Source organism: Ovis canadensis, chromosome 3, assembly GCF_042477335.2.
Source record: "Ovis canadensis isolate MfBH-ARS-UI-01 breed Bighorn chromosome 3, ARS-UI_OviCan_v2, whole genome shotgun sequence".
Lineage (NCBI taxonomy): Eukaryota > Metazoa > Chordata > Mammalia > Artiodactyla > Bovidae > Ovis > Ovis canadensis.
The window spans coordinates 95,207,662-95,234,206 of NC_091247.1; the positions used below are offsets into that span (position 1 = coordinate 95,207,662).

The 26,545-nt window shown below is 53.6% G+C and overlaps 1 protein-coding gene across 10 annotated transcripts in view; it reads right to left on the bottom strand.

Annotated features, from left to right (window-relative positions):
* The window catches only part of SFXN5 (sideroflexin 5), a 128,008-nt gene that overhangs the window by 41,031 nt on the left and 60,432 nt on the right, over positions 1 to 26,545 (bottom strand). For 6 of the 10 annotated variants that reach the window (XM_069583689.1, XM_069583687.1, XM_069583690.1 and 3 more), the window contains 4 exons: positions 22,284 to 22,337; positions 21,233 to 21,289; positions 19,826 to 19,891; positions 7,034 to 7,124 (listed from right to left, as the gene is read on the bottom strand). In XM_069583689.1, the coding sequence (XP_069439790.1) occupies positions 7,034 to 7,124; positions 19,826 to 19,891; positions 21,233 to 21,289; positions 22,284 to 22,337 (268 nt within the window). Of the gene's footprint in view, positions 1 to 3,213; positions 5,960 to 6,576; positions 6,631 to 7,033; positions 7,125 to 19,825; positions 19,892 to 21,232; positions 21,290 to 22,283; positions 22,338 to 26,545 lie in introns of those variants that run through there. The other 4 variants (XR_011255764.1, XR_011255765.1, XM_069583691.1 and 1 more) reach the window with 3 other exon arrangements.

Here is a 26,545-nt window from a genome sequence, read left to right on the forward strand (position 1 = left end):
TGGGCTATATGGCACATGTACGTACATGCGGGCATGCTTCAGTCGTGTCTGACTTTTAGCGACCCCATGGACTGTAGCCCGCCAGCCTCCCCTGTCTATGGGAGTCTCCAGGCAAGAATACTGGAGTGGGTTGCCATGACGTCCTCCAGGGGACCTTCCCAACCCAGGGATCGAACCCGGTCTCTTCCGTCTCCTGCACTGCAGGCGGATTCTTTTCCACTGAGCCACCAGGGAAGCCCTGCGGCACACATTTTCTTCTAAATAGCCTGAGAATTTAGGGAGAATTTCACAACCCATACTGAAGCGTCACAAACTCAGGACTAGGAATTTCTGGGTTGAAAAATCAGCCTGTAAACATAGGTATAGGCCGACTCTGAAGTTTGGGATCTCCTAACAAAAGACTCCTGCTGACTCATTCATTTTCTGAAAAGCACCCTTTTATCACAGCTCCTCCCCAGCTGAAGATTGTTCAATGAGCCCCCATTAATCATAAACTAAAGCTTGAACTCTCAGCTAGTATTCAGGGCCCCAAAATGCCCTTTCCCTGCCTGGCCCACCCCAACCAGGCCCCCTCCTCTCACATTCCTAACCCCTTCTCCTCTGTCTTGGGCTTCCCCACCTCTTCTACGTCTGGTCTTCTCTGCCTTCCGGATTTCAGAAATTAGAAGATAACTGAATTGGAAGGGCACTCGTTCAACAAGCACTCTCTAAGCACCTACTGTATGCCAGGTCCTAGGCAATCTGCCCGCAACAGGTGACTTGGTCACACATAAGTGCCTCTCTCAGATTTTTGTACCAAGCTTATACTCAGGTGCTTCTCTATCTCAGGAGTCAGGCGGCTCATTCCTCCAATAGACTGTCGGTTTTTCAGGAGATCCTGCTACTCTTTTTGTCTCCACTCCCAGTGCTTTTCTGCCTGTGTGGGATCTAGAACCAAAGAGGCAGCCTTGTTCTGGCCACTGTCTCTAATCTGCAGCTGAAGCCGGGCAGCCTCATCAGAGCCACACACCACATGTCTGTGTCTGTATGTTAGTCTCACAGTCATGTCCAACTCTTTAAGACCCCATAGGAATATTGGGGTGGGTTGCCATTTCCTTCTCCAGGGGACTTTCCTGACCCAGGGATCAAACCAGGGTCTCCCTCATTGCAGGCAGATGCTTTACCGTCTGAGTTACTGCTGCTGCTGCTAAGTCACGTCAGTCGTGTCCGACTCTGTGCGACCCCATAGACGGCAGCCCACCAGGCTCCCCCGTCCCTGGGATTCTCCAGGCAAGAACACTGGAGTGGGTTGCCATTTCCTTCTCCAATGCATGAAAGTGAAAAATGAGTTACTAGGGAAGCCCAACACACCACTTGGGTGGACCTATTTCGGGCATACAGTCCACAAAATCCCCAGTCGTTATCCTAATTACTCCAACCAAATCAAGTTCAGCACCTTCAAACTTGTGCAGCTGCATTTTTTGAATAGCGAGCCTTACATCAAACCTTGTGAGATCTTTTTGGATCCTGGTAGGTGGCTCAGTGATAAAGAATTTGCCTGCCAGCGCAGGAGATGCAGAAGACCTGGGTGTGATCCTTAGGTTGAGAAGATCGCCTGGAGGAGGAAATGGCAACCCACTCCAGCATTCTTGCCTGGAGAATCCCATGGACAGAGGAGCCTGGTGGGCTATAGTTCATGGGGTCTCAAAGAGTTTAACACGACTGAATGACTGAACACACACACACACCCTTGCCCGTGAGTTCATAATCATTGCCAAGTTGCTATCTCCATTCCTTGTGTGTGACCCACTGACCTCCTCTGACCAAGGCAGTTATAAAATAAGTGAGGGGACAAGACTGAAGGCAGAGCCCTAGAATACACCACTGGGAGACTCCCCTCTGCTTGACTCGGGCCCACTGGCCCTGTCCTCTTGGGGCCTGACACACACCAGGGCCCCATGCCAGTTCCAGGGCCCTGATTCTGGCACCCAGCCTGGCCCACCTCCCCACCCAGATCCAACCAAGAAAGGCTGAAGAATGTGCCCAGGGCGACCGAGTCATCCACCCTAGGCCTGCCAACTGAGCGAATGACAGTGACCGCAAAAACTTGCATGAGAAAACATTAAAAAAAAAAAAAAAAACAATTAAAAGAAACACACCGCAATAAATTCTAAGCAGCCACAATGCGGCTACCAATGTCATCTAAGGTGACACAATGTGGTCACCAATGTCATCAGGGTGGGGTTTCACTTCTGGGTGCCCAATTTCAAGCCATGTTTACTAAAACGTTCATCTGCTCACTGTACAAACTCACACAGAACGCTAGGTGCCGAGCAAAGAGCGGGGCTGGGGGTTGGTGATGAATGAGATCTAGTCCCTGTCTTGGAGAGCTCGCAGTCTGATGAAGGAGGCAGACTCAAAAGCAAAATGAGTAGTTCCAGGACAGACAGAGGCACACACAGGGTGCTGTGTTGTAACCCTGACTGGGGCTCCCAGGGAGGACTTCCTGGAGAAGGTGATGTCGGAAGTGAGAAATGAAGGCCTGGCAGCCAAGAGAAGGCAGAGAGTGGGAAGAGCAAGCGCTCCAGTCAAACAGGGCCTTGTGCAGAGGCCCGGGGCCAGACAGAAGGGGAGCCGCAAGGTTCACCACAGTGCGACAGGGCTCGAGCAAGGCCAGGGGCCACGTCCAAAAGGTGACTCAAGGGCCTTGAGGCTGCCTAAGGTCTGCGGATGCCACTTCAAGTATCACTGACCCAGACAGAGGGAGGATAAGTCACAAGGCCCAGGACACAGCGGACACTGGAGCACCCTGCCGTCTCCCAGGGGATGCAGGAGGCGACGCCTAGGGAGCGTCTCCCAACGACAGGGGTGCAGGAGGCGATGCCTAGGGAGCGTCTTCCAATGACAGGGGTGCAGGAGGCGACGCCTAGGGAGCGTCTTCCAACGACAGGGATGCAGGAGGCGACGCCTAGGGAGGACCGTCGCCGCTTGGGCACACTGCCAGGGCCACGTCCTGGTGAAGCAAGAGGGTGGACTGAGCACCAGGAGGCGAGCGGTAAAATGAAGGGGGAATCAATGACAGGAAGACCCGTGGTCTGGGGCGAAGGGAAGCATAGAGACGGGGGTGGAGGTGGGGCACTCTGGGTATGAACCAACAGAAGACCTCCCCCAAAGGCTGCCCAGACACCCCGAGCAGCAGACTCCCTGCAGAACACAGAGACTTCTTCACGGCAGTGAAATAAGCTGTGACATTTAATGTAAGGGACTGCTGCCAACAGCGCACGACGAAGTCACTTTCCACAAAGGGATAATTGAGGCTCCATGCAGGAGGGCTATTCCCTGTGCCAGGAGCTGACCAGCTAGTACTGAGGCTCAGGTCCAGATGGGGCCCTTAGCACACGACACTGCCTGTCTGCTGCTCCACGTGGATGCAGCCGGGCAGCCTGGGGGTGACCTTCAGAGCCCCCTACCCTGCCCCGCACCACATCCACAGAGCCAGGCACAGAGGTGCGCCACCAGGTGACACCCGGGCCTCCCCTTCCCAGCTCCAGGCCACAGGCCCTGCCATGCCCACTTCTCACCAGGTGTGTCTATGCCTCTTTCCTGGTGTCCCATCATGGAACTGGCACCTGCCTCTGACCCTGCCTGCCACTCCTCCAGCCTCCCATCCCAAGGACTCACAGGAAGGCTGTTTGTGGAGCCCACCTCCCCTGGAATGGACTCTGCTCGTGGAGACTGGTGGCTGGACCTGGGGGCGGGGGTATTTTTCCGACGCCTCCTCGATTGACCTTTAATTACACTGTTTGCCCAGCTCCCCAAACCATTAACTTCCACCTCACAGCAATTGCACATCAATTAATGGAGGGCCTGCTCTGAGCTCGAGCTCCTCAACACAATTAAGCGTGACAGTCCACAAATAAGAAAGAACTGAAGAATTAATTAAGGTCTAAACAAATTAATTACCAGTCCCCAATCAATTCCAATGCCAGCACACATGCTCCTGGGCTCACCGGCTTTCCTAACATCTCCACATATAAATAGAAACTGAGATTTCCCACATGATTGCTGTTCTAGACCAGGGCACGGCGAGGCTCTGAAACCACCTTGAGGGAGAGAATTGGCTGCAGTGAGCATCCTTGGGGCTTCCCACACACTCAGCACACACTCACACACACACATTAGTTGCACACACGTGTGCATAGCCCTAGCTGAAAAACGAGGGGAGAATGGTGGATCACTCCTGGTGGCGGAGTGCTCCTGGTGGTGCAGTGTCTGGGGCCTGGCACACCCAGGGAAGGCCTGTGGTGACTGTCACAGAGGCCCCCATGGGAAGGGGCAGCAGGGTCTGGCCTGATGCCAGAGAGGGGTGGGAGCGGCAGGAATCAGGCTTCCTGTGCCCAGAGTCTCGAACCTCTCTCCTGGGCAGCAGTGGGGCACCTCCTGGACTTCAAGCTGGATCAGGACAGGGCAAAGCAGTGGAAAGAAGCAGCTGACCCCAAGAGCTTCCTTGCTCCCAGAGCCTGAGTCCCCAGCCCACCCAGGGGAGAGGGAGGAGGGGCGTGGCCGCTGAGCACAGGGGCCCTCTCAGGACCCTCTCTCACCCTGAATGGGAGACCCTCCGCTGCTCCACCCTCCCACCCCCACCCTGGCAATCGGCTTGATCACTTTCACGTGCCTCAACCTGCTCCCCATGTGCACTGAGGGCTCCATGAGTTCTGTCTCTCCATTAGTCCAGGGGTCCAGAGGACCAACAAGCCCTGATAAGACTTCTCAGCAGCCTTGACGGTGGCCAGCCGAGAGGTGGACGCCTGGAGGGCCTAGGCCCCGCCAGTGTGCAGTGAGGCAGACAGGTACTCTGTCTGGCTGGAGGCCCCAGAGGATAAGGTGCAGGAGGCCAAGTGCAGGACTATTCAGTGGCCTGAGGGGACCAGGGGGCTTTTAAGCCCCTGGGGGGTAAGGTGCCTGCCCATTTACCCTGAACACTACTGTGTCTGTCTCGGCTAGGGGAGTCAGCAAATGCCATTGTAGGTGGGCCTAGGATAGGCACTGGAGGCCAGAGAGATGGAAGCTCACATGTCGGGGAGGAGAGAAGGGGCAGGGTGTGGAGGGCAGGCACACAGCCAGGACTGGACCACAGTGTGAGGAAGCAGGCAGAGAGGGCCCGTTGCTGTTAGGATCCTGGTGAGCTAGGACCATCAGGGCTGCAGACCTCACCATGAACACCCCGTGCAACCCCCTAGGGGCTAGGGACATGCAAGACTGCAAGACCGTCTGTGACAGCCAGACCAGGCTCCTCCCCAGCAATAAGATAGGAGAGGAATCGGCTGGAGCCAAAAGAGGGACAGGTCGGAAAGCCTCGGAAGGGGTCAAACCCGAAAGCAGGGGCCCTCCTCCTGAGGGAGCCCCCAGAGAGGTTAAGACCACTTCCAAGGTCACACAGCAAGATAGCTGGCTGAGCAAGGCTGCAGTGGGTCCCGGTAGAGTCCTTATCTGAAGTCTGGCTCAAGGACAGATTAAATCTTGGCTGAGACCAAGATCCAGTCCAATGCAGCTGAGAGCTGCCCCCTCCTCAGGCTGCATCTGACCCCCCAGCTCAGGACAGCGAGGAACACAGGTTCGGCCGCTGTGTTCACTCAATTAGGCCCCTTAACAAAGTCAGATCTAAAGAGTTATTCCATTAATGGCCCACACCAGAAATAGCTGAGAGTTCATTAAAAGTGTGGAGTTGCTATAGCAATTATCTGGGTCGGCTGAGGATCAGCCGGGTGGCTGGTCCTGGGAGTTCGTTAGCCTCCGGGCCCACGAGGAGGTGGGGCTGCTCAACAGTGATCTCTCACCTATTCACAGAGGCTTTTCAGGTGCTTCAAAGCCCTTTCTGAAGAACCGAGCTAGTCTGCGGTCTCATCTGCTCCTCACTCAGCTCAAAGCTGTGGAAAGGTAGGTACTGGTGCCCACGTCTTACAGATGGGCAAGCGGAGCCCTGGAGGTGAAGAACAGGGTTGGGACCATGAGCTTGGGTCTCATGCCCCGCTCTTCAGACCGAGTCTTGGCACCAGGGAGCTCACGGGACCTCTTGCCCGTTCTGGGCCTGTCCCAGCTTTGTCCTCTGGCATCAGATGGGGGACTCGATGTTGTGGTTCAAGCACTTGTTTCTCCTCTTGTACCTTCTCCCCAAGTAAGGTGTAGGCTTTTTAAGAGCCTGGCTGGGCTTTATGGTGAATTCATGACTCCCAAGACCAGCAAAGGCTCTGCTGAAAGCAAGTGAAAGCACCTACACACACACCCACACACACCCACACCCTCCCCATGACTAGCCTTGAACCTTCTTTTTTGTCAGGAACCTGAGGCCCCTACACCCCTCTCCAAATAATGTCTCTAAAGTTTATGCTTTGCAAGCCAAACAAGTGGGATAACAAGGAGATTATATTGAAATAAATTATCAAAATATTTTTTCAATTGTGATATAGTAAATATATGTGCTTTTAAACTGAATTTTAAAAAGATCTTTAAGTGGATCTATTATGATTTGGGGTGAGTGTTAAGCACGAATGGTATTTTTAAGATCTCTGTAACAACTGTAATATGACATGAAAATACCTGTGATTTCTACTGGTGAGAGTCACGGTCCTGCTCTCTACTGCAATGTGCTGCCTAGATTCATAATGGAAGGAAATGTTACATTTCAGTTTGTTGTTCAGTTGCTTGGTCGTGTCCAACCCTTTTGTGACCCCTTGGACTGTAGCCCACAGGGCTCCTCTGTCTGTGGGATTTCCCAGCAAGAACACTGGCATGGGTTGCCATTTCCTTCTCCGGGGGACCTTCCCAACTCAGGGAGTGAACCCACATCTCCCGTGTTGGCAGGCGGATTCTTTACCCCATCACTCTTTTTTCTCTCTGCACATATTTTCCTCCAGTTGCTCCAGGCAGAACTCCCCCCACCGCAGCGTCGAGAGAGGCCTGGAGGGCCCTTGCAGCTCCCCAGAGCCCAGCAGCCCATGTTCCCAGACATTCCTGCGCACACGTGCACAGAAGCTCCTTGCTGTGCAAGGCTTACCTACGGCAGGGAATGGCACAAATCTCTGGACGAGAAGGCGGGTGGCCGGGGTGAACTTGTTGGCTTTCTGAACCAGGACATTAAGGCCCACCTTCGAAAGAGAAAAGAGAAAGAGTGTGTGCTGCTGAGGCAGCCTGGGGAGGGAGGGGCAGGCAGGGGAAGAGCAGAGAGCAAGGGCCACCATCTTGCCCTACAACTGCACCCTCAGCCCCACCTGAGGCTGCCGAGCCCCAGTGCGGCTCCTTAAGGCATCACTGCCCAGGCGGCCCAGTGAGCCGGCCTGGGAGACAGCTGCACACAGGCACGCAGGCACACAGCCTCCCTGGGCACAGGACAAGGGATGGTAGGACGGTTGCTTTTAGAAGAATATATAAGCTGGAAGTAGGGGAAGTATAGGACGCCCCTCACTCCTACTCAGCTTTTTTAAAATTTTTTATTTTATACTGGAGTGTGGATGTGTGTGTTAAATTGCTTCAGTCGTATCTGACTCTTTGCGACCCAATGGAATAGACAGCCAGGCTCTTCTGCCTATGGGATTCTCCAGGCAAGCATACTGGAATGGATTGCCATTTCCTTTTCCAGGGGATCTTCCTGACCCAGGGATCAAACTCGCCTTTCTTGTCTCCTGCATTGGCAGGCCGGGTTCTTTACTCGAGCCACCTGGGAAGCATAGCTGATTAACAAAGCTGTGTTGGTTTCAGGTGTTTAGTAATGTGATTTAGTCACACATATTTATCTACTCTTTTTCAAATTCCTTTCCCACTCAGATTGTTATATAATATTGGGAAGAATCCCCTGTGCTATACAGTATGACCTTGCTGGTTATCCATTTTAAATATAGCAGTGGGTACGTGTCCATCTCCCAGCCCCCCAACCTTTGCCCTCCCTGCCCGGTAACTGTCAGTTCATTCTCTAAGTCTGTGAATCTTTTCTGTCTTCCAGCGTGTTAAGCGCCACATTTCTGGGGTCCCACTGTGAGCCCAGCCATAGGCCTGGCCAGACTGGAGGGCTCAACACAGGGAGACACATAGGTGACTGGAGAGCTAAGCAGAGCCGCCCAGAGCAGGATGGGGGCTCAGAGGGCACCCTGGGCTCGGTGACCACCTTCAGACTCGAGCTCCTTTCACTCAGTCCAGGACGTCTGGGCCTGCCTTGCCTTTTCCATGGGCACTCCCAACTCCAGTCCACCCCCTACACTGAGCCTCATCTTCCTAGAACACAGGTTCACTCATATCCACCTCCCTGTGGCCTGTGAAAGAGCCGCCATCTCCGTGCAGCAGTCGTGGCCTTCATAACCTCCCTTCCCCACTCCTCCAGCACCCCATTCCCTCTCTCCACGATCCAGTCGGCTGGTCACCAACAGTACGTGCGTTTCCCACCCCAGGGCCTTTGCCCGTGCTGGCCCCTGCGCCCCGAACTCCCTCCTTCCTCTGCTCAGTCCCCGCCTGCCCTTTAAGGCCCACCTCTGCACTCCACCTCCCGTGTCACTCACGCTGGGAGTCATTCAGCCTTTGTCTGCCTTGGTTTCCTTGTCTGTAAAAAGGGATGATAACATCTGACAGCACCAGGGCTGCTGTGAGGATGTACGCACAGTGCCTGGCGTGAGCAGGCACATAAGAGGCATCAGTGAAAGAACCTAGGTAGGAGTGATGTCACCTCTCCCAGCAGAAAGTCACTCCCTCGCACATCACTCCCCTCATCCCCAGCACTCACTACCCTGTGAGTCTGTGAGCCTGGCACCCTGGCCAGACTGAGAGGGAGGGACTGTGCCTTCCTCGTCTTTGGATGTCTGGGCACATAATACAGGCTCAGCAAAGCACTGGCTGAGGAATAAATGCAAGAAAACAACAAACAAGTGGATGGATGGAGAGACCAGCAACGGCTGGAGGAGGAGCATCCTGGAGAAGGGGGGATTGGGCTGGGGAGGACTCCGGTGGGAAGACAAGCATGAGCGCAGACACTGGGAGACACAAGAGGAGCCTGTGGTCTAGATGGAGGCTGTGTAGAAGCCTCTGCTCCCCCAAACTGAGGCCAGAGCCAGGCCTCCCCTGGGGGCCTCCTGGCCTGACAGGACCACGGACAGCCTGCTCTCAGTCTGGTACACCCGGCAGCTCAGCAGGCCACCCTGCACCCGCAGCCCTGGCTCTGGCCTCAACCTTCTGGGTTGTTGGGGAGAGGCAGAGCCTTGGGAAGGCCTCCAGGGCATCAGGGTGGATGCCACAGCAATCAAATCAGTTCATGGCCTGGCACAAATGGCCCAGACCAGGCTGCAACTGTAAGACCCGGGAAGAGAGCAAGTGCCAGCCCACCAGCTGTGGGCAACCCGGGACCCCGCACTAGGAGCTGCCAGGCAAACCCAGCCTGGGCTCTCGGGGGCCTGACTTCCATTTGAAGCCTCAAGCTGGTGGTCAGAGTCCAATTCTCGTCCTCTCTGCCTGCTCAAGGAGAGGCAGGGAGACTCAGGGGAGCTTGGACACACTTCGGGGGCAGGGCAGTGCAGGTGGGTAGGCTGAGGGGATGCCAGCCCACCCTGGGTCCCGCAGCCCTGCTACACAGAGGGAACTCACCAAGGCCAGGTTTCCCCACTCTCAAACAGCAAGTGACTATTTTGGTGACTCAGAAATGGTCACCCCAAGCCCCCCAAAATACCAGGGGATATGTTCTTACAGAAAGCCAGTCTAGAAGGAGGACACAGGCAGGCGTAAGCGATGAGGAAGGAGGAGGAAAGGGCATGTGGAGATGCCAGGCCAAGTGCTGAGCTCGTCACACGAAATATCTTACTCCAGTCCCCAGTGCTAGCCGTAGAGACAGGGCGCGTTGCCCTTGAACAGATTCAGGGAAGTTCAGGCAGATTCAGAGAGGTGAGGTGACTGCTCACAGACAGACACTGTCATGAGGCAGGAAACACTAGGACTCAAGCCCACAGTCTGCTGATTCCAAAGCTTTGCTCTTGGCCACGGCGCGATTTCCTTTCCAATTATCGTCTATCTCAGTCAGGAATGTCCGACAGGCCATTTTTTAAAACGACGACAAGCCGTTTCAGACTGGCTGTCTATAGCGCAAAAGCCTCCCTGAAAAGGCCAGCCTGGGGCTGAGGCCCAGGTGAGCGGAAGGCAGCTTCAGGTGGAGAACATGGGGCCCTTAAACCTCTTAAACCTGGCAGCTAGGAAAATGAAGGTCTGGGTTCAAAACCCTCTGCATTTGTTTGGAAAGACGGGGGAAGTGCTGGAGGAATGGGCAGCTGGAGAAGCCAGCAGGGAGCTGGAGCCCTTCCCCACACAGCCTCCTGGGGACAGGCCAGGCTGGTGGTGGGGGAGGGCAGGAAGGAATAGGGGCCATTGGTTGGAGCAAACACTCAGACTTGCCTGCTGCCCTCAACCCTTCCCCACACTTGGCTGACTGTTCTTCCCAGCGGCTAGGATTAGCACAGCCCAGGATGATGACCCAGCCTGTCTCCCCCAGGGAGGGGGCTGGGACCAGAGAGGTTTGGTATATGTAGTTGCAAGCTTGCTAGGAACCCATGAAGTCACTCTGTCCACTCATCAAGGATGGGCCTGGTGGCAAGAAGGCATGAATACAGGTGAGGCTTCAGCCCAGATCTTATTGTCCCAGCAATTAGGATGGCCACAGTCTGGGAAGGAACCAGGGTGGGCTACAGACTGGGGGTTGGGAGCCCGTCTGTTCTGGTTCCTCGGGGACCCTTTGGCCTGGAACATTTGGTAGAGCCCATTAAAATTAAAAAGCCAAGTGGCTGATGGCTCTGAATGCCAACTCGCTTTCCCTGGCATGGTGGGTCCTGTTTAAGGGAACCAGCTGGCATTAATGGCACACAACTCATCACAAACAGCAGCTAGCGATCAGAAAAATCTGAGCTAATAATCGGGTTCGGGAAAGATAATGAGATATGGAACAGTCACCGCTGAGGGTCCCCCAGGGTTTGTTTTAACAGCCTCCAGATAAACCACAAAATAGAAATTAACCAAACAGGGGCTCCATTTTGGTGGAGGGGAGCACAAACAAAATGGGGATTTTGTATAAGAATTCCCCATGGGGCCAGCGGCAGGGTGCCTGGGAGAAGCCAGAGCCCAGGACCCGTGGACAGCAGATTGGGCTGAGAGAGCAGTGGACCCACCTCTGTCCAAGCTCTCGCTCCCGGGAGGGTGGATTTGCCATGGGCAGCTGAGGGCACAAGAAGGGGAGGAGGGAAGTCTGGCTCCCTGGCAGACCCCCACAATGGAGACAAATGCTGCCCGGCACCAAGAACTGGGGACCCACGTCCCAAGACCTTCAGTGTCATCGGGGAACACAGCTGATAACTGTCTCCTTGAGTAGGAGGGTCCTTTCAGGCCAACACCAGCCTAGCTTCTACAAGGCCAGAGATGAGACATCGGATGGGGTCGGAACAATGCCTGTGTCCTCCACTCCAGCCCACACATCTGGCCCCCTGCAGAATGCCTCTATCTCCATGGGCTTCAGGCAATCCACCTGCACACACGGCAAATGAGGGTCATCTTGATCTTCCTCACCCACATCCTGTCTGCCTCTCCCATTCCCAGCTCAGCTCTTCAAGCCAGAACCCTAGGGGTCTACCTGGACAGGAGCCTCTGCTACCCCACACCCATCTCTGTGTGCTGGGTGTCTTAAGTACAGCTATTTCTCTCTCTCTCTCTGCTCAAGCCCACCATTTAGCTTAAGCACCCATCACTTCTCCCTGGACAACTGCCCACCTCCTAACTGGGCTCCCTACTTGCACTCTTGACCCTTCTAATCCACTGTCTAATCCACAGCAGCCAGAGTAGAACCAACACGCGTGAGTCTCTCAGTGGTTTCACTGCATTTAAGACCCACACGGCCCTAGCTGACCACCTGGGCATGCTTGCAAGGCTCTGGTCACCTAAGCCCCACCCTGCTCCTCCAATGAGCCAGTTCCCTCCCTCCCTCTCCCACCTTTTCTCGAAAGCCCTGCCCTCTCTCAGCTTCCTCACTTTTCAGCTTGAACATCAGGCCTTCAGAGAGGCCTCCTTTTCACTCAGGGCTCCCCCTTTTTACAGCCTCTCACGAAACCTGGAGCTCTTCTTTCCACATTCCTATCACAGTCCCTAAGTTCATTCATTTACTTCTTAAAACGTTGGGAATCAAAGTAACTCATGTGTATTATTTAAAACAGAATTATATGGAAATATTGTTATCTGTGGACACTTTACCAAACATCCATCTCTCCCCATAGGCCCTAAAGTGCTGGGCACAGGGCCTATGTACACTCTTATTCCTCATGGAATTTCTGGTGCCTGATGAAATGAGTAGGTGCTTAATAAATGTTTCTAGATAAATCAAGTGACTGATTTCTGAAGCAGAAAAAAAAAAAAAAAAAAAGAGCCGCAAATGAGACTTGCCTTGTGCAGCCACTGCTGTCCACCTCGGCAAACACAGCTCTATGGGGCCAGATCCACATGCAGGGCTAAGACCACCTGAGCGGATGGTATATCCACTCTGCCAGGAGGAGGAGCTTTGAGGGGGCACGTGCCCTCCCCCAGGGCTAGGAAGGCTTCTGAGAAAGGGGATGCCCAACTGAGCCCTGAGGGAGGGTAGGGAGCAGCCAGGCAAGAAGGGAGGGGGACTCTGCAGGCTGCAGGAATATGAAGTACCAGGTTGTCTGCAGCCAGTTCTGCGGACTAACAGCACCTGCCATAAGGGGCCCAAGGCGCCCTGGAGGACGACAGACGGAGCACGTCTGAAAGGAGGGATGGCATGAGGTCAGAATTTAGGATCTACTTCTGGGTGGTGGATCATAAAATAACCAAGTGGTCATACAACCAAGCATGACAGTTGGACCATAAAGAAGGCTGAGCGCTGAAGAATTGTTGCTTTTGAACTGTGGTGTTGGAGAAGACTCTTGAGAGTCCCTTGGACTGCAAGATCAAATCCGTCAATTCAAAACCAAATCAACCCTGAACATTCATTGGAAGGACTGATGCTAAAGCTGAAGTCCCAATACTTTGGCCACTTGATGGGAAGAGCTGACTCATTGGAAAAGACCCTGATGCTGGAAAAGATTGAAGGTAGGAGGAGAAGGAGACGACAGAGGATGAGATGGTTGGATGGATCACCGACTCAATGGACATGAGTTTGAGCAAGCTCTGGGAGACGGTGAAGGACAGGGAAGCCTGGTGTGCTGCAGGCCATGGGGTCACAAAGAGCAGGACACGACTGAGCTACTGAACAACACCACCAAAGTGGCCAGGGGTTTTTGCAGGCCCTGGTGGAGCAAGGGCTGGAACAGATCAAGGCATCGCCGAGGTACCAAAATTGCCCACCAGAGGGCGTGCATTGATCCAATAGAATAAAATCGATAGCAACCAGTGGACCCTGAGCCTCTATGGAGGTCAGTTTGTCCTGCAACCCCAATCAGGCTGTTGCTTGGCAACAGGTCCAAGAGCAAAGGGCCAAGGTGGCCAGGACAGAGTTGTGCACAGGTTCAAACACCAGTCAGCTCCAGCCGCAGCTGTGTAGCTTCTTTGCTAGCAATAGTGACCAACACTGACCCCTGAACCATGCCCCAGAGGAACCTGCTGGCCACTTACAGGAAAACCAATGATATCAGACCCCTTCTGTCTAGGAAGGGACAACAACATGTCCTCCTCAGGATAGATGTGGAGCCGATATCTGCGTCAGACTTGTCACTGCCAGCATCACCATCTGCAGGCTTCCGGAACACTTCAGATTCTGATGCAGGGTCCATACAATGGGCCCTCCAACCTGGAAGCCACACAGAGTGACAGCAGAGAGGCAGCAGTCTGGTCTGGATTCTCAGGCTGTTGGTCTCCTAACTCCATCAGGCTCAGAGAAGAGTATCTGGGCCTGAGCTACACGCTGGGCTGCAGAGGACACCCTGAACTACACCCTGAGCTATACCCTGGACCACAGAGGACACCCAGAGCTACACCTTGGACCATGAGGACGTCCAGAGCTATACCTTGGATCACAGATCACACCCTGAGATACACTCTGGACCATGAGGACACCCTGAGCTACACCCTGGACCGCAGAGGACACCCAGAGCTACACCCTGGACCACAGAGCACACCCTGAGCTACACCCTGGACCACAGAGGACACTCTGAGCTATACCCTGGACCACCGAGGACACCCAGAGCTATACCCTGGACCACAGAGCACACCCTGAGCTACACCCTGAGCTACACCCTGGACCACAGAGCACACCCTGAGCTACACCCTGAGCTATACCCTGGACCACAGAGGACACCCAGAGCTATACCCTGGACCACAGAGCACACCCTGAGTTACACCCTGAGCTATACCCTGGACCACAGAGGACACCCAGAGCTATACCCTGGACCACAGAGCACACCCTGAGCTACACCCTGAGCTACACCCTGGACCACAGAGCACACCCTGAGCTACACCCTGGACCACAGAGCACACCCTGAGCTACACCCTGAGCTACACCCTGGACCGTAGAGCACACCCTGAGCTATACCCTGGACCACAGAGGACACCCTGAGCTACACCCTGGACCACAGAGGATACCCTGAGCTACACCCTGGACCACAGAGCACACCCTGAGCTACACCCTGAGCTATACCCTGGACCACAGAGTACACCCTGAGCTATACCCTGGACCACAGAGGCTACCCAGAGCTATACCCTGGACCACAGAGGACACTCTGAGGTACACCCTGAGCTACACCCTAGACCACAGAGCACACCCTGAGCTACACCCTGAGCTATACCCTGGACCACAGAGCACACCCTGAGCTACACCCTGGACCACAGAGGACACCCAGAGCTATACCCTGGACCACAGAGGACACCCAGAGCTACACCCTGGACCATAGAGCACATCCAGAGCTACACCCTGGACTACAGAGGACACTCTGAGCTACAACCTGGACCACAGAGGATACCCAGAGCTATAGCCTGGACATGAGGACACCCAGAGATATACCTTGGACCATGAGGACACCCTGACCTACACCCTGGAGCATGAGGACACCTGGAGCTACACCCTGGACCATGAAGACACCTGAAGCTACATCCTGGACCATGAGGACACCCTGACCTACACCGTGGACTGCAGAGCACACCCTGACCTACACCCTGGACCATGAGGACACTCTGACCCACACCCTGGACTGCAGAGCACACCCTGACCTACACCCTGGACCATGAGGACACCTGGAGCTACACCCTGGACCATGAAGACACCTGAAGCTACATCCTGGACCATGAGGACACTCTGATCTACACCCTGGACCACAGAGGGCTCCTGCTGAAGACGCTGATAAAGACACTGAGGCACAGAAGTGAAGTCAAGGACAGACACTATTTTACTGACACAAAGCCACTTCTTTCTTCCTGCTTCCCTGTGGTGTAGGGTGGTTAGAAAAGTCAGGCTGTGCTGTTGGCTCCCCACTGGAGGAACTCTTACCCTGCCCCCTGGTAGACAAGTCTCTCCCAGGTGCTCTGAGACCAGAGGGGACTGCAACAAAACTTTTGAGGGGCTCTTCAAGTGTAACAAGGGGTTGCACTCTACCCACCTGCATACTTGGTTTCTGGGCGTTCTGCAAGACTACACCTGACTCGTTCTGTGCTTGAGCGAGTGGTGTCCTCCGTGGTCCAGGGTGTAGCTTAGGTTGTGCCTTAGGAGATGCCTAGCAAGTTGAAGGCGCTCCGTAAGTATTACCCACTATGATTACTTGCCAGTCTGACTATCACGGGGGCACAGAGCTCCAGTAAGCAATGGGAACTGGGAGGGGTGGAGCTCAGCCCAGGCAGCCCCTGGGATACCTCCTTGTGTCCACTGACTGGGTTAACAGACAACCACTGTATCCTATACAGAAGGGACCCTCCAGGGCCCAGGCCCTTTAGGAACAGAGGTCAGCACTTCTCCAACAGGGAAAGCCTTTGTCCAGTGAAGACCCAGCTGAAGGTGAAGTGTCTGAGGATCAGGCATGAAGCAACGCTCATCCTCTGCTCTGCCATCCAGCTCCTGAATGTTCACGTGAGCCTTTAGCCCTGTGCCCTCTCTGGCCCCAAGTCCACTCTCAACCGGGACCCCATGTCCAGACAGGTAGTCCATCTACTGGCCCTGCCAACCGCTCACAACTTCCCCTGCAACCCTCTTCTGCCCAAGCCCTCTGTGATGCCCCCAGGCCCCTGAGCCCAGGCAGGGGTTCCTGGCAGGGCTGTCCTCATGACTGACAAGGCACGCATGGTGATTCACGGGGCCCCTGCTGCCCCACCCCCACCCGCTTCTGGAATCTGTCCTGCTCTCCTTCTCCTGGTGCCCCTCTGGGTGCTGTGCCCTCTTTCTGGAGCACCCAGCCCTGCCCTCGCCTCTGCAGTCTGTCTTATGAGTCAGCCCTGTGTGAACTGGGGGCACTCCCCTGTGTCCTTCCCACCGAATCACTTTTATCATAATCATGGTGACACTACAGAGTATCCTCAGCTTCTTCCCCTCGCAGCACCTTGAAGGTCACACGGGTCTGTGCCATCCCCCAGCACTGGCGAAGCGCCTGGAACTCTTGCGCTCCTGAAGGGAATGACCGGGTCTCCCTCCGGTAGCCAGGACTCGGCGGGGGTGACCACAGAAACGCTCAACACGAACGCCCGAACCAAAGCACAGCAAGCACTGACAGAACTTCCTTTGTTAAAAGACAGCAAACTGCTAGATTTCAAAAATAACTTAAGACGAAATTTCTTTTTCATTCCCGAGTAAGAAGACAGACATTGCCAGATCTATTTAGAGGGTTCACCAAAAGGCTGCTAACCTCCCACTGGTGGTCCTGCCACCAGGAGGAGACTGCAGTTAGGGAGTGCACAGAGGGGACTGATTCTTGGGGCTGCTGTCCAAGGTCAGGGGCTCTTCTGAGAGGGGAAACGGGCTCTCCCAGGTCCGGAGAGAGGGCTGGACTCACAGGGCCTGGCCTTGACTCAGCAGGTCCTCAGTCTCTGGGATCTCTCCTTGGCTTGTCAGCCCTCATCCATGCCGCCTGCTTGTAGGACTCACTTTAATTAATGCCAGAACTGGGCCAACCACTGGGGCCGTGACACTTGTTTGCAGGTCATCTCCTCCTAACAGGCTCACCCTGGGGCAGGAGGGAGAGGGGTGGATTTGTCATTAATTGAAGCAGAAATCAGTTAATGAGGCCGCGAGGCCTGGGCTTCCAAAGAACAAGGGGAAAGGAAAATAAAATAAAGCCTCTTTCTTTGGAGGTTTCATGATTTACACACACAAAAGAAAAGCAAGCAAGCTGCAAATTTTCCAAGTCAGAAACTCCACTCCATCTGCCGGAGCTAGACCCTCACTGTGCGCAGACGTCAGGCTGGGGGACAAGCCGCTGGCGGGTGGAGCGCAGAGGGGCCTCCGAAGCCAACCGTCGATCAGCAACCTAATAACAAGTGTTCACGGAGCACTGCTCCGCACCCCACTCTGTGGGGGAGAAGACACGGGGCCTGTCCCTGTCCCTGATAAGTGTGAAATCCGGCAGAACAATGAGAGGGCAGGACATGGGGTGTAACTGAGCGAGTGTACGAGAAAGACAGAAGTTTCTAGGACTTGGGGCTGGCATAGTCAGGGAACACCTCATCCAGGGGCTCTGCAGCTAGGAGGGGAGGGGGAGGAGGGTGTCCCCAGCACAGGTACACCCCCTAGGGGTTGTGAGAGCCCAGCACGAGGCCCCATCCCCTGTGAGTAAGACCCTGGCTCTGCAAGCCTGGAGGGCCTTAAGTCCCCAGGAACTCTGCAGCTTGAGCGTCAGAACCCTCCCCCCACAATCTGGGCTGAATCCAGCCCTGCAAAGTTGGGATGGAATGACTGAGGACTGCAAGGGTGGGACAGTGAGGACTGGGGGTGCAGAGAGCCCGGAGCCCTGGGAGGAAGCCATGTCCCCGTCCCTGCAGCCCCAGGCCTGCTGGAGAGGGATGTCTCCCAGGACAGTGAGCCCTTTGCACTACAGCCCATCCCAGCCAAGGCCACGCCCTGTGTGGCTTCCTCCTCCTGGCTCCTCCCCACCTCCCCTTACATCTCAAAGAAGGAACTTGGGATTTTCAAGCCACTAAAACAGGCACAGCTATGGGCCCCTCGTGTCATAAGGAGCAGGAGGAAGGTGACGGAGCCCCTTCTCCTCTCTCACAAGGTCCCCTGACCCTGACCAGCAACCCCCAGAATCAGAGATCCCAATTATCATGACCCTCAAAGGTATGAAGTCTCATGCTGGGTTGCAGGACCACCAGGGTGGGTTAGCAGCCTCTTGAGTGATATAAATAGATCTGGCAATTCTGGCTTCATGCTTGGGTGAGACATAAGGAAAGGAGAGGGATCTTGGGCATGAAATGGGAACCCCCCTCCCTCCTAACAGGTATTTGGAAGTGAACCTGGTCCACGTGGGAACAGAGTAAATGAGGCCATATCAGTACAGCCACAAAGCCCTGTTTTGGAGAAAGGTGAAATAAGTGGTGGTATGTGGTATCACCACCATACCATACGGGTATCACCCATACCAGTGGGTCAATACACAGGTCTGAACCACCATATTTATTTAAAGACATGGGAAAGATGCTGCTGCGGCTGCTGCTAAGTCGCTTCAGTCGTGTCCAACTCTGTGTGACCCCACAGATGGCAGCCCACCAGGCTTCCCCATCCCTGGGATTCTCCAGGCAAGAACACTGGAGTGGGTTGCCGTTTCCTTCTCCAATGCAGGAAAGTGAAAAGTGAGAATGAAGTCACTCAGTCGTGTGTGACTCTTAGTGACCCCATGGACTGCAGCCTACCAGGCTCCTCCATCCATGTGATGTTCCAGGCAGGAGTACTGGAGAGGGGTGCCACTGCCTTCTCCAATGGGAAAGATGAGAAGGTGGGTTTTACAAAAAGATGAGTATATGCGAATTTTTATTAAGTGTAAATGTTTTTAATTTTGCATTTCCTGATTATGTTTCTTGCCAACTACCTGTACTTATTGGGTAATGAATAAAATAATCAAGTTGTAACGTGACTCTTACCCCCTGGAGTGGGCTATGGGAGACCAGCAGCCAGGATGGAGAGAGGACCAAAGACAGGTGCAGGGGTGGGGTGAACATGCCAAGGTCTCGGGAGCCTGGTCTTCACTATGGCTCTGGCTCAGCCCCCTCGCTGGGTCACCTGCCCTCTGCCTTCAACTGGGCAGATGGTCGGTCTCACATAGTCAGTCTACAAACCTTCCCTGCTTACTAGCTGCTGTATTCTCAAAGCCCTGTGGGATTCCAAATGAGTCTATTGCCCCTGTCTAGAGGAATTCACAGAACTCCAGGAGGGCTTGGACGTGTGACCACACGACCAAGGCCACCAAGAGGGGACCCGGGGAACACAGGCAAAGACTAAAGGGGAGCTGACACCTGGGCCAGTCCTGGGGCTGGACTGCAAGGCCCTTCACTGCTGCAGCAGTCACACTGCCGAGCTTCCTCTGAGGAAGGCAGCCGGTAAGCATGCATCCCCCTAGAGCAGGCTTCCTGCCCCGGCAGGCCTGTCAGCCCTTCACAAGGCCCGTGGGCACTGCCTCCCCTCCCCTCCTGTTCTCCCGAACTTGGAGCACCAGCCTGCACTCTCCCTCTACGAAAGCATCACTTCTCTACCTATGCTCCACTTTTCTCTGCCTGACAGCCCCTAAACAGACACCTCTGCCTCCCACACTGCTTGCCCAGCCCTGACCCTCAGACAAGGTCTGGCCCGAGATGCTGGGGGCACAGCCACAGAGCAGCAGGGTGGCGTGGATGGCGGGGGGTGGGAGCTACTCACAGCAATGGAGACGGCACTGATGACGGCTCCCAGGTAGCCCTGGATGAACTTGGATGCAGGTGAAGGCTGAAAGATACAGAATTTCAGGACCCCGGGGTGCCCAAAGCTCCCATCCTTGCAAATGGCCTCAGCCACGAGGGACATTCCCGCCCAGTAGCCTGAGGGGCAGGAGGAAAGGAAGGCCTCTGGGAGCCAAAGGGATCCATGCCTCCCTCAGCACAGCTCCGCACATGGAAACACGGGGCAGCTATGTCCAGTGAGACGCCAAAGGGCCCAATGCTCTTCTGCTTTCTATTCTAGAAAAGTCCTTGGCAGACATTTGGCTGGAAGTAGAAAACAGCAAGGGCCAAAATAGGTCACTTATGGCTGGGGCAAGCAGATCCAGTCAGGAAAGCTAAATGTTGCAAACGGGCTGTTTGGCACCCAGAGTCCTTTCTCAGTGGAAATGGCAGAGTCGAGGTGGCCGCAGCCTGACTGGCTCTCACGGGCCTCGTCAACCAAGCAGGTCTTCAGGCCAGTAGGAGGCTGTTGCTCCATATTTCGGTGGGAAAGTGGACCCCAGGTTGTGACACACAAAATTAAGCAAGAGCTGAGGACCTACGACCGCAATTCTAGAGATGTTTGGTTTAAGGTGAATGGGAGCCAGCCAAGCAGAGCTGTCCAGGTGAGGAGCATCTGAGAGAGACGTGGGCCAAAGGTTTAGATGGGAGAAGGTGGCGAGGTGCCCGGAGTATCAGGCCCAGAAGTTGTACCATTCATCCCAGCTCATGATTCCCCTGTCACTCCCCACCAAGGCTGTGAGTGCCCAGACCCTCTCCTCCCCAGACTGACAGCCCCCAAGGGGACCTAGACTTCCCCTCTCCTCTGCTGCCTTTGGACGGAAGTGTGGGGGCACTGATATCAGAGAGAAAGCCTTGCCAGCAAAGTCTAGGAGCCCAGCCCTTCCTCGCCAAGAGAAGGGTGACTGGGCCTCTGCTGTGAGCTCATCCCAGGAGTGCAGGGCACTTTAGGGGGACAAGCCAGTCCTCTCAGACCCCTTACCCTCACAGGCGGCCCTTTATAAAGCTGTGCAGCCAGTGATCTTGGGGCACCGGGGCCGCTTCCAGGCAAACTTGGAGGCAGATTTAGAGGAATTCAGTCCTCACGTGGCTGATGCTGTCCTGATCCAAGGGTTGCCCCAGAAATGTTCAGAAACCAGCGGGGCTTATCCCTTTTGCCTTCCTCACCACACTCCCACGTGATAGGCCTTAGTCATGCCAGGTGAACAGCCCCTCCCTGGTGGGGCCCCTCCCGAAGGGCTGGCAGTAAAACCCCGAGGAGCAGCCCTGATGGAGGCATGCCACATGGCAGAGAGGAGGGGCCACCCTGCCTGCAGCCCACCGCCAGGCGATGGTCTGCCATGCTCACCTTGGTAGCGTTGCGGTTTGCATAGTTGACACAGGCGTTGTGGCTCTGGTTCAGCCACTGAAAGGCAAGGGGAAGGGACGTGGGAGGAGAAGTCAGGAGAGGTGTGGTCACCTCCCTGGAAGCTAGGTGTGAACCTGGGAGGCCACAGTCCTCCAGAAAGACACGGGTCTCCACTCATGGTGGCTCCATCCACCCCCCAAGGTAGTGCGACCAGCCATCCTGATTTGCCAGGACGATGCAGGTTTCAGCGCTGAACGGCCCCAGTCCTGGGAGACCCCTCAGTTCCTGGCAAACCAAGACACTGGCCCATCATGCCCAGCTGTCCATCTCAGACCAGACCCAGCCCCCTCTCCCAGAATAAGGTCCACCGCCCCAGATGGGCCCACTGCCTCTGTTGCATCTTCCTTTTCATACTGACGACTGGACCGAAGGTGGACACCACTCCAGAAGGGCCCTGGAGCGGCTGGCAGCCCTGGGCCCCTTTCAGAATACCCCAGCCCAGTGTCCCGCACAGCCTGCAGAGCCTAGACACGGACACTGTTAGGAGGTTTTTCCCCCTTCAGGAAGACTCTGACATTTTCTCCTGAAGACTGACAGGTTTTTCTTCCTGTCCTGCTTTCCCTACACAGACACACACAGAGCTGCTGTTTTGAGACAGCCACAACCCAGACTGCCTCCAAGGGCAGAGACCAGGGGCCGCGATGCTCTTTCACCCGCCTCATGACCATAGGGTTGAGGGTGGATTACCTCCCCCGTAGATTTGGATGAGGCTGATGTCAAAATGAGGCGGAGGGCCTCAAGGTCACTGGCCATGGAACAAGCGTCCAGGTGAAGCCAGCCCTCATCCCCTCCGGCCCAAGGGCTGCTGGGACCTGCTCAGCAGGACTGAAGTCCTGGGGTGTCTCCCAGTGGCTTCTGGGTTGGGGAGGAGTCAGAAGGGAGGCGACTTTCCACAAGGGGACTAGACAGAGGTGACACTGGAACAGGGTGCTCTAACCAGCACTTTTCGGGTGCCCTCCAGGGAGCCTTCTGTGCACAGGGAAACTGTTACCTGCCAGAAGACAGTCGACGCCAATGTCTGATTGGGCAAGAGAAGGCCAACAACCTATGAGAGAGAAAGAAAAGGCTGAAGAAGGCAGAAGAAACCCCCTACACTTTTGCTAAGAAAAATGACACAGTCACGAACAAAAGTGAGCTGGATCTGTACAAACTGATGTGTACGATCTGTACAAACCAGGGCCCAAAGGGAGTTGACATACAATGAAGAAACCATGGTTGCAGAATTATATGACAGCATAATCCCATTTTTATAAAGGGAAAAAACCTCACCATATATATCATATACACAAATACACATACATATACATATCTCCAAGCATCAGAAAAATCTATGGCACAGCACGTAGACGTCCCTGCTGGTGAGTACTTCCTCACATTCTTCTGGAGTATTTCTGTATTCTTTTTATCAACACATCAATTCTTTTATGTGTATTTTCATAATTGGTGTCCAGGGGAACAATAAAAACAAAGGAACATACACAACAAGCCCCTTTACTTCCACCCAGCTAACCTGGCTTCTTCGCACCCTAGCTGTCCAACAGGATCTTTGTGAGGACTCAATAATATTCATTTCAAAGGCTTTAAAGGAGATCAGTCCTGGGTGTTCACTGGAAGACTGATGCTGAAGCTGAAACTCCAATACTTTAGCCACCTCATGCGAAGAGTTGACTCATTGGAAAAGACTCTGATGCTGGGAGGGATTGGGGGCAGGAGGAGAAGGGAACGACAGAGGATGAGATGGCTGGATGGCATCACGGACTCAATGGACGTGAATCTGAGTGAACTCCAGGAGTTGGTGATGGACAGGGAGGCCTGGCGTGCTGCAATTCATGGGGTGGCAAAGAGTCGACTGAGAGTCAACTCAGTTGGACACGACTGAGCGACTGAACTGAACTGAAAGGGTGTGTGCCCAGTCGTGTCTGACTCTTTGCGACCCCATTGACTGTATCCCACCAAACTCCTCTGTCCATGGAATTTTCTAGGCAAGAATACTTGAGGGGGTTGCCATTTCCTCCTACAGGGGATCTTCCCAACTCAGGGATCGAACCCACATCTCCTGCATTGGCAGGCAGATTCTTTACCACTGGTCCGCCTGGGAAGCTCCATATTTAAAGGCCTTAAGTGTTTTACCAACACAAGTAGGGAAATTTATATATTATCTCTGGGCCCCCATGAAGCAAAACCTACACTATATTTAGGCTACTGAATGAAACATAGATGTCTAATAAGTATTTGTTGAATGTGTGAATGAATGAATAAAAGCACACATATGACCAAGTCTGGTTACGGAAGTGTGGACCCATTATTCCCAAAGCCCAAATATCACCTAAGACCTAGACCCATGACACTGACCAAATCTTAGACTTCAAGGATTCATGTGTGTCTGTCAGATTTACCTTTTGAGTGCTTGTGTGCAAAATAACATCTACCAAGTGCTGCTGCATATGGAAAAAATGTGCACAGCCATCCACATATTGACTTATTTATTATTCCTGTAGATAAAATGGCTCTTTGGCAAGAATTTCTGTAAGGAACAAGTATAAACACTCAATTCTATGCAGTAAATCAAATTCTAGACATCCTTAGCAGCATTAGTAAATCATGTTTTAAACATTAAAATGTTTTAAAACAGTGAACATGCATACACATTTATATTTATTGGCCCATATCAGTTTGAATAAAATTATATAATGTAAAGCCATTCCACAGCACCAGTGAAGGATGATCTTATGATATTTTTCTCCCCCAGGTAAGATCCCAACTCGATTTTTCTCCACAATGACAGTTTAGGGTGCTGGAGTGAGAATCAGGGACCTGGGGTCTCAGCTTTGGCTCTATTCCTGTGTGGTCTCCAGCAGAAGACTTGCCCCTTCGGGGTTCTAGCTTTCACCCCTGTAGGATGAAGAGGTTGACCTTGGAGTTCCAATCTCCACTTAAATTCTATTCCCAGAGTCCAAGTAGTAGGTATGAAGCCAATACAGATGGTTCCATTGTCTGTAAAAGGGAATTTTCCCACCAGTCCTGCCAAGAAGGAACCCCAGGGGACCCAGGATCTCCTCCTAGGGCCCTAGTCAGGAGCCAGACCACAGCGAGGAAGCTGAGCCTAGAGAGGCCAAAGCTGGGCAGACAGGTGAGCCCATGAGTGTGTGGTATGCATATGTGTGTGTGTGTGTGTGTGTGTGTGTGTGAGTGAGTGTGTGTGCTTTCTCCTGCACTGGGATGTACATGTACATATGTGTATGTCTGCCTGCCTCCTGAAGCCCAAGAAAATAAAAGCTATTTTCCACGTTGGGAAACACATTCCCTTAACCCACTGGTTTACATAACACAGGTGAGTTATGAACTACATTGCATTCTCCCCCTCAGTTCCCTTTGCACCCCCTGAACTGCGCTTGGGTCACCAGGACCATCATAAGATGTGGCCAATGGGACTCACTGTATTTACCAGACAGCTGTTGTCCAGGATACTCACTGTCCATTACATCGGTCCCCTTTATGAATCCTCTTGGAGGAAATTTTCTGGTTTCAGGACCAGAAATTTATACTTCTGAACATCTGGTTTCCATCTATCTTATAGACACAGGGCATCCAACTGTGTCCCTCTTTGCACTGACTGTCAAGATGTCCAGCCTGGGTCTCGACAACCCACATCTGCCAAGGAGACAGACCACACTGCCTATGTCCTGTATGAAACTGGACTTATACCTTAATTTTTTCTTTTCTTCTCTAACTTTCCTTTTGTCTCATTTTCAACTTACTTGTTTTTTATGGCGTGCCTTTTTTACATGATATTGAGTTATTTTTCAGAGCAAACTATAGCCCTAAACTAAAGCAAATTAGTACCCTGTCTATACAGCACACACACACACACACACACACACACACACACAGTGTAACCAGTGAGTTTTTCATCTGGTTGGCCAATATGACCAGACTCCTGTCCCAAACTCCTGCACAGGCTGGGCACCTGTGCCTTGGCACACTTTCTTAAAGAGATGAATTAATCGATTGATTTCACTAAGCATTTTTCCTTATGTCACCTTCAAGATCTTTATTATAACTTTGGGGTCCAAACAAAATAAAGATTACTTTCTATATTCTACAAATGGGGCAACTGAGGCTTAGACAAATTCAGTGATCTGCCAGAGGCTTCAAAGCAAGCTAGAGAAAGAGTCAGGTCTCTTGATTTCTGGCTTGGGAGCCCCACCTCTCTAGGGCTTCCTTCTCTAGCTCAACTGCCTGAGTACAAAGGAAAAGTCACATTATACGCCCATTTTCGAGCATCTTCTATGCACTGAGCTCCATCAGCTTCCGGAGGAGACTACCAGAAGAGTTGAATATACAGCATTGAATCACAGCAAACACAAAGGCCAAACAGGAAAATGTATGGGGATGTCTTCTATAACTCCTGGGCATGGAAATGACTAGATGGTTTAAACAGGTATTTGGATGTGTGTAAAACTGATAAGTTCTCACATCCAAGCAGGAGTTGAGGAAAAGAGAGGTCTGGTTATCTGCCAAAGGAGGTGGTAGGCTGGAGCTGAGGTGTGCACGTGTGTGCTCCCGGGAGCAGGAACAGCTGAGAGATGAGCTTCATTGGAGGAGGTTCAGGCAATCGGCAGATGGGAGTCCAGGGAGGGTGAGGTGAGAAGGCAGTGGAACACCATGCCACACTGGCCAAAGAGGACGCAAGGGAGCCATCTGAGGCTGAGGCAAGAGGAACCGGGACCCGCCTTCCGGGTTCCTACAGTGGCTGGTGGGGCCGCAGGCACGCGGTGCCAGCCCCGCTCCCTATTAGGCAACACGCAGCACCATCTGCACAATCCCAGGAGCAAGAGCAGATATTTTATAACTTCCTTTTTTCTTTTTAAGTCTAAATTAAAAATAAATGTTCCTTCAGTTCTCAGATGTATATCTCTGGTGCAACCTGCCCACATTCCCTCACGCTGCCCTTTCCAGAACACGGCAGGGGAAAGGAGGAAAGAGATGAATAGAGAGAGGGAGCCAGTCCGCCGGCTTCAATGCCAGTGGATGGTACCTCTTCCAAGACGGAGATGCTTCAGCGTGGCCGCCCAGCGGGTAGAGAGCCCAGAAAGCGGCTGCGACCAGGGAACATGAAGGAGAGCCGACAGCCAGAATTCCCAGCCTGCACCCTATCTTGTCGCAGGACCTCGGCCAAATCGCACATCCTATCTTTGCTCTCATTTATAGTTCATAACACGACTGGGGTCCCCTCCACGGCTCCCGCCCCCT